The sequence below is a fragment of the Cibotium barometz genome, chromosome 17 (genome assembly GCF_041138505.1).
Source record: "Cibotium barometz isolate CiBa-2024 chromosome 17, ASM4113850v1, whole genome shotgun sequence".
NCBI lineage: Eukaryota > Viridiplantae > Streptophyta > Polypodiopsida > Cyatheales > Cibotiaceae > Cibotium > Cibotium barometz.
The window spans coordinates 52,120,150-52,128,428 of record NC_141062.1 but is presented as its reverse complement, the minus strand read 5'-3'; the positions used below and the strand labels follow the sequence as shown (position 1 = coordinate 52,128,428).

The 8,279-nt window shown below is 44.4% G+C and overlaps 1 protein-coding gene across 1 annotated transcript; it reads left to right on the top strand.

Moving 5' to 3' along the window:
* The first annotated feature begins 251 nt into the window (after positions 1-251).
* LOC147630156 (xylan glycosyltransferase MUCI21-like) lies at positions 252-2,397 on the top strand. The gene is made up of 3 exons (XM_086811801.1): positions 252-489; positions 604-687; positions 803-2,397. Exons 1-3 carry the CDS (start codon positions 306-308, stop codon positions 2,095-2,097), a joined length of 1,563 nt encoding a protein of 520 aa, XP_086667927.1. The 5' UTR covers positions 252-305; the 3' UTR covers positions 2,098-2,397.
* Positions 2,398-8,279: the final 5,882 nt, after the last annotated feature.

Sequence of the window (8,279 nt, the reverse complement as noted above, 5' to 3'; positions counted from 1 at the left end):
AGAATAATAATAATTCAATTTGACTAGATTACGTTAATTTGTTGGGCATTTTAATATATTCGTTCGAAATTATATTCGTTCGAAATTAAGGGGCTTTTTGTTTGTTATGCGAGTCCAGCCCACATGGATTGGACGCGTGCGACCCGTGCGGAGTCAGTCAACTCTTTTCCCCGCGTCACATTAGGGCGGCGTCCAACTGGAGGCCATTGAAACGGCTTGCTTTTGGGAATCAGAAACGCCCGTTCTCCTTCTGGGCGCCTTCCTTTGCCACTGCTCCTCCATTTAAGCCCTTTTCAACGCTGCTTATGCTCAAATTTCTTACCTTCGCCATGATCAACAAGCAAACCAAGCACCACAGTCAATTGCTCGAGTCTGCCTCCTCCAACTCCGTTGTGAAGAGCAGCCGGAAGTTCCTTCTTTTCTCGACAATATTTCTCTCTCTCCTCTTGGGTTCATCAATACTACACGCATGCTCTTATCTTCCCACCTGTAAGACGCTCTGCCTTCTACAAGAATCTCTCCACAATCGATTCTGAAGTTTTGATCATTAATTGCTAGTAAAAATTCTAAAGTCGTTTGGATTTCTTATTTTGCATGCTGCAGATGATATCCACCCTCAAGTCTATGATGGGATTTTCACAGGAAGGAGGTTCTTAACCACGGCCTTGCTAGCGCGAACGCCCGATGGTATGTGTAATTCCCTGCTGTGCAAACATATTAGCAGTTAATCTTAGGCGTTGAATCGCTATGCTGTTCTGGATGTCCAATTAAAACGGATTTTGCATGTGGAAATGCCATGCAGAGCCTCCAAGAGACGAAACTTTCTATTGCGACCGCTCTCATCGCCGCACAGATGTTTGCGTAGCCAAGGGGGACGTAAGAGTGAATGGGCAGGCTGGCTCAGTGGTGGTTTTCTCCGAGTCCGGCGAAGCGAGGGAGGAGAAGGTGAGACCTTACACGCGCAAGTGGGAGGAAAGCGTGATGAAGACGATAGACGAAGTGTCAATGAGGAGGGTGATTGGTAACGCTTCGACGAGTAATGAGGCAGGTGTGGCGCTGCGCTGCGATGTGAAGCATGATGTGCCGGCCATCGTGTTTTCGACGGGCGGCTATACGGGCAACGTGTACCATGAGTTCAACGACGGCCTTATCCCGCTCTTCATCACGGCGCAGCATCTGAAAGGCGAAGTGGTGCTCATCATCCTCGAGTACCACGATTGGTGGATGAGCAAATACGGGGAGATTGTGGGGCAGATAACCAAGCACGAGGTACTGGACTTCGCACTTGACAAGCGTGTGCACTGCTTCCCGGAGGTAACGGTGGGACTGCGTATCCACGACGAGCTTGCCATTCATCCTCATCAGCGTGGTCAGGGTCATGATCAGGATGCATCTATGCAGGATTTCCAGACTATGCTCCATTCTGCATACCTGTCCAGGCTGCAAGGTAGAGCAGAGCACGAGGCTGCCGGATTAACGGCCCCGTCCCCGTCCCCGTCCCCCTCCATCTCTCTCCCCGCCACCAAGCCCAAACTCGTCATCATCTCGCGCGAGAGCCCTCGCGCTATGCTGAACCAAATGGACGTGGTGGTGCTCGCTGAAGAACTCGGGTTTGTCGTGCACGTGCTGGCGCCCAATCCTACAACAGAGATGGTGGACATCTACTGGGCTCTCAACACCTGCGATGTGATGATGGGGGTGCATGGAGCGGCCATGACCCATCTGCTCTTCATGAGGCCCGCCACGACCTTCATCCAGGTGGTGCCGCTGGGTACCGACTGGGCGGCCGCCACTTACTACGGCGAGCCCGCCCAAAAGATGGGCCTGAACTACGTGGAGTACAAGGTGAGGCCGCTCGAGAGTTCGCTCTCGGAGAAGTATGCGATGGATGACCCCGTGCTGGCAGACCCCGACTCCGTCAACAGCAAAGGGTGGTGGGAAACCAAGCGCATCTACTTGGAAGGCCAGGACGTGAGATTGTCGCTGGAGAGAGTGAGAGAGACTCTCCTTGCCGCCTACGCGCGGGCCGCCATCACCACCACCACCACCACCACCACCACCACCACCACCTCCTCCTCCGACCTGCCTCACGCGTAGAATCTATTCGTCTTGCGTGTTTGAACTTGGCACTTGGCCAGGCCGCCCGCCCGCCCGCCAGGGTTTCCACGTGACAACTACGAGGAACGCGCTCTTGCCGTCCAAGATAGAAACTCCATCCATTCTTTTTGACATGCCATATCCTCCCATTCATTATTGTTTTGATTTGTTCAAAGACTTTGCCACCACACATTAGGAATGCAGGTTGTTGAATTTTGATGTAAGATACAATTCTCTCCTCCTCCTCTCGAGTCTCAACTCATGTCAAGTACATAATATTAAAAGGTGATTTACTATCAATGCCTTCCAAGTGCTTCTAATCCCATAATTCATAAGGTTTGTTGTCGAGAGGTTCCCCTAATACTATCAACATGATCAAAGCACCACCATTTTTCTATTCAGTATACTACTAGTTAGGAGAGATTGATGCATCTCAAATTATTCACTTTATTGGCAAATTTGGCACGATCCCATATAGGCAACCTTTAAATTTTGCTTCCTCGGCCAAGCCAAGAAAGATACAGTAAGACCACAACTACTTTCATGAAACTTGCACCTTGTTGACATCAACACTCTCAAACTAATTGAATTGTTCACTAAGTAAAGTGTATAACCCATAAGTTACGCCTTTTTGTACTCTTTATAATCCTCGCCTTAGCTTAGCCCATGAAGGCAAATCCAGAAGTGGTAACAAAAAATTCGCCACCACCATTGGATAGATGGTGTATTTGGTGTGGCATAGATCACTTGATGTCCGCACCAGCCCACCACTTTAAATCCATCTATCATCGCACGACAAACCACCACCAACAAGCTTTAGGATAGTTTGCGTCATAAGCCAACTTTCTTCAGATAAAGAACATGAAGTACCACCAAGGATTATGATTAGGGCCAAAAATAGCAAAGTCAAGTAAGGTCCACAACCTAAATAAAGGAAACTTCCAAAAGTGTTAAAAACAAAAAAAATAGGCAAGGACTATAGAGCGAAGGAAAAGTTGCATTGCTTCCCTCAGAGATAACAAAAGTGCCCTACCAACAACCAGGGACCTCAAAAAGCCATAGTGGTAAAGAGACAAGGGTAAGATACCCAAAGGACCATCCAGGTTATGTTGAGATTAAAGACAACTCAGATTCAGTAGGCCAAATAACCTTGGATGAAGACAAGGGGGTTAAATGGTCATGACGGACCATTGTTGGTAGAGAGAACCCTAGAAGTCCGAAAGAAAACTAGAAGAGCTTGACAAGCTTATAGAGAGGAACGAATAACTCTGAGGTTAAAACCAATTGATGATCCGAGCTATGTAGAAATAGAAAAACATCCCAGAACTACTAGTTCAAATTACTCTCGATGAAGAATGAGGCGAGGAAAGTGAAGTCAGATCAATCATAATGGACCGAAAGGACGAGCTTCTTAAAATGGCCAAGAAAGCCATGGAAGGGCCTTCTCAAGAACTTACAAGCTTACCCTAATTCGAGAGAGGAAATCTCGAGGTTGAATGGCATGCAGGAGTTGGTGCAACTGACCTAGCTAGAAATAGAAGGGCCGATAGAACCAATTTCTATGTGCTTATGTTAGGGAGGAATCGCGCGAGAGGGTAGTGTCTTAAGTAAGGAACTAGAATCACCTCACAAAGAGCTCAAAAATGAAACAAAAACATTGTAAGAGGTTTGAGAGCTTACAAAAATAGAGAATACGAGGTTGCTCCATGAGCATATCATAAAAGAAAGGCTTAACCAAGAGAGGTAATGGGAGGATACACCAAGAGACTACCTTTAGAATGGGCATGGGTGCCACACAAATCTAATCCTAGCTCATTACTGATCACATTGTCCTACATGGGTACGTATGAGGAGTCAATGATAGTGGCAAATATTTTGAAAGGAGAAATGGGAGCCTCGAGAGCAATCCTCTCATCCCCTATCACTATAACCATGACCGACGAATACTTGGAATATAAGCTAAAAGCTTAGGATAAAGTTCATCAATGGATGAAGGAGAAGCTTAAACCTATTGGGGAAATCGAAGAGAGAGACCAAGCTAAAATAGAAAATGCATGATGGTGGACATTCAAGGATATTTCAGAGAGAGTGCGGTCAAGAAGTACTATAAGGGAGATGATATTATCTAATATGCATGCATGCATATGTATGCTCTGCATGCATATGTATGCTCTGCATGCATAATAGAGCATTCAAAGCTCTAATATGCATGCATAGAGAATACATATTCTATGCATGCATATTAGGGTTATGCATGCTCTATGTGTGCTCTAATATGCATGCATGCATATATATGATTTATTCATGCTTTATGTATGCTCTAATATGCATATATACAGCATGTAAAGCTCCAATAATATGCATGCATAGAGAATTCATAAGAGGCTTCTATGCCTATGCATTGCCTCTACTATATGATTGTAGGTCTTCTTTGTTTTGATCCAACACTCTACCCTTCCTATTGATGTAAGCTCTATGCCTTAAACCCTTTTCATTAATGGTGCACTCCCAGGGGGAAGGGGGTGGGTGTACATATTGGAGTTATGCATGCTCTATATACATGCATATTAGGAGCATACCACTATGATCCTTTGACAGGGGAGCAAGAGTGAGCATTGTGACCAAAGACATGTAGAAAATATGGGGAAACAAGCCTCTTAAAAGAGCAAAAATAATCCTCGAGCTAGTAGACTGAAATTCACGAACCCCTATGGGAATCCTGATGAGAAGAAAGTTGAGGTAACATCGTGTGGCTTGACCTATGCTCATACATTTACTATTGTCGACTTTAGAAGGCTCACCAACTATGATGTGATTCTTAGAAGACCATTCATGTGCCAATTATCGATGATTCAAAATTGGGGTTATGATGTCATTTAGCTCCATGAAGAGGGAAATACTATTAAGGCAAACTTAAAAGAATACAAGTACAAAGAAGTCACAAGAATGCCTATCGATGGCTTGAGGTCAAATACAATAGCTCGCTTGGACTTAAATACACATGCACCACTTCAGAGGACAAAGTGGCAAAAGATGCAAGTTGAAAGGTGAAGCTCAATAGATTCATTACCATACCTTGAAGAGGAGGAAAACTGGATGCTACGGATTATGACTAAGTGGGTTGAGGCTAAGGCCACAATAAAAGTTGATGTGGGAACTATTGCCAAATGTTGAAATATACAAGTGAATAGGGTGTGTGCGGGAACAAGCCCTTGGCAAGAGCTCGGCAAGAGGCTGTAAAAGAGAATCTGTAAATGTGAGAGAAGCTGTGAAAAGGTGAGAAGTATCTACTGGGAGAAAATAAAGGGTAGCATGAGGAGATTTAGGAGGTGTGGAGATATTCTGGGAAGAGGTGGAGTGAATCAAGGAGAAATCAGTGGGATTAGATGCTTGGATGATGTAAACCCTATAAATTGAGGCATTGGCCTAATGAGAATTTGTTGGTTTTTGATTATCCATACCTACATTAAGCTATCAGTTAATTGCTCACTAATCACGTGTTAATTATCATCTGATCTCTTTGTTAATGATGTTGATTCTAGAATTTGATCCACCATAGCTCATCACATTGCTATAATTTTAACATGGTATCAGAGCCTAGCCTAGAATCCATCAATTTGTGAGCCCATTATCTTGCTAATCACCTGGCTAATTAGGATTAGTAGATAATTAATATTTTTACCTCTTTTTCAACAAACCCTCTGTACTCCCAGCTGGTGGAGGAGCTCTATCTCCCATCATACATAAAATTAGCTCAAGCCACTTTAGCCAAACATAGCTAACACCCTTGTGCTCTAGCCCATCAAATCAGCGCGCCAAACCGCCTACCACAGCTCTGGATTTTTGCGATTTAGCAGGCATCGTTTTTTTGAGGAGAAATTGAAATCTCCACTTCACCAGATGCAATGGGTATAATTCCTCTTAGCCCTAGGGGTTTTCAAGGGTGCTCTACAAGATGGTGAAGATAGAATTTGATTTGATCAAGTCTACAGTGAGATCCAAGCTCTTCATCAAATCTGCAGGTGACTTTGGTAAAACAGAGATTAAGCATTCAATGTTTGGTCAAATCTTGTGTTTCTTGTCTTAATCCTACACTAGAGTAATTGCTATTGATGACCTTGAAAGGATTTGAGCTCATTTGAACTCTAAGGCCTCAAATCTGGGCTCCCCGCATACTCTGTTTTCTTCACACAAAATAGAGGATTAATTTACTAATCAATGATTAATCAATACTAATCACTATATTTTGGTGTAATTGAGGGTTCAAATTAACCATTAGGTATCTGATACAGATCCCTATAACTTCAGATTGCAATTCGGAGATGGTTTGATACTCCAACCATTCCGTACAAATTGGTTACCCTTGGTTTAATGTAATTTCTGGTGATTTTATGCTGATAAATCTGTTGTAATCATCTCCGAAATACCAGATTGATTTGTAAAAGGGTAGACACTTCCCCCTTCACATTATCATGAGTATGGCACAAGAGATAGCCAAATTTAATGGGGAGCAGTTTTACACATGGCAGACAAAAACCATGTATCTGCTCATGAGGAGAAATCTGTGGGGCTTAGTTGAGGGAAGAGATGAATGCCTAGAGGTGAGAGGGGAAAATGAGTAGAAGAGAAGGAATGAAAAGAATTGGGACTTACTACACTCAGTTTAAATGATGAAATCATTCATCACATCACAGGGATACAATGGGCAAAAGATGTTTCCGTTGTCCCACATAACCCTTTTCTCCATACCCTCCTCTATGCATTTTTTCCACGTGGCCATTCTTCTAGTGATGCTTCCTAAAAGGGTTCAGCCTCTTCAAATCGTGGGTGTGCCTCCTAAGGTTTCCCACCATGCATAGGGTTGCAACCCTTCTAAAGCCCCTTTGTGGCCTTCTTGTAAGTTCTCCTTAGGCCAACTTAATGTTTGTTGATGATGACATTGCTGTCGTTTCATTGTTATAGTTATGTTGGCCGCCGATCCTGTTGTTATGGTTGTTCTTTCACCATTGGTTGTTGTGGAAAGGCTATACGCACCCCCGTTCTACTTCCTTCTAAAGCCCCTTTGTAAGTTCTCCTTAGGCCAACTTAATGTTTGCTCTCGTTTCGTTGTCTCGCGGTTGTGTTGGGGCTGGTGGTTCTGTTGTTGTGGTTGTTCTGCCGTTGCTATAATTGTACTGGGCTATATTCACCTCGCACTACTTCCTTGGCTGATTTCTATGCGCCCCCACCTTTTGTTTTCCTGCATAAACCTTTTCTCCATACCCTTCTTCTATGCCTTTTTTCCATGCGGCCGTTCTTCTAGTGATGCTTCCCAAAAGGGTTCATGCCTCTTCAAATCGTGGGTGTGCCTCCTAAGGTTTCCCACTAGGCATAGGGTTGCAACCCTTCTAAAGCCCCTTTGTGGCCTCCTCTACGCCTTTGTCCATGCGACCATTATTCTAGTGATGCTTTCAAAAAGGGTTCATGCCTCTTCCAATCGTGGGTTGCCTCCTAAGGTTTCCCACCAGGTATAGGGTTGCAACCCTTCTAAATCCCCTTTGTGGCCTCCTTGTAAGTTCTCCTTAGGCCAATTAATGTATCCGTTGTCCCGCATAACCCTTTTCTCCATACCCTCCTCTACACATTTTTTCCACACGACTGTTCTTTTAGTGATCCTTCCCAAAAGGGTTCAGCCTCTTCAAATTGTGGGTGTACCATGCATAGGGTTGCAACCCTATGTTTTAGAAGGGTTGCAACCCTTCTAAAGCCCCTTTGTGGCCTCCTCATAAGTTCTCCTTAGGCCAACTTAATGTTTGTTGATGATGGCGTTGCTGCTACCGTTTCGTTGTCACGGTTGTGTTGGGCCACCAGTCCTGTTGTTGTGCTCTTTCTACCGTTACCGTTGTGGCTAGGCTATATGCACCCCCGTTCTACTTCCTTGGCTAGGTTGTATGCACCCCCCACCTTTTGTTGTCCTGCATAACCCTTTTCTCCATACCCTCCTCTACGTCTTTTTTCCACACGGCCGTTCTTTTAGTGATGCTTCCCAAAAGGGTTCATGCCAAATCATGGGTGTGCCTCCTAAGGTCTCCCACCAGGGATAGGGTTGCAACCCTTCTAACCCCCTTGTGGCCTCCTTGTAAGTTCTCCTCAGGCCAATTTAATATTTCTAATATTGGCTATTGATTGATCTTTCATAGACA

Excerpts from the sequence above, each read along its gene's own strand:
- LOC147630156 (XM_086811801.1), top strand. The coding sequence starts at position 306 with ATGCTCAAATTTCTTACCTTCGCCATGATCAACAAGCAAACCAAGCAC. Across the intron at positions 490-603 it reads ATGCTCTTATCTTCCCACCT|ATGATATCCACCCTCAAGTC; the intron begins GTAAGACGCTCT and ends TGCATGCTGCAG. Across the intron at positions 688-802 it reads GCTAGCGCGAACGCCCGATG|AGCCTCCAAGAGACGAAACT; the intron begins GTATGTGTAATT and ends AATGCCATGCAG.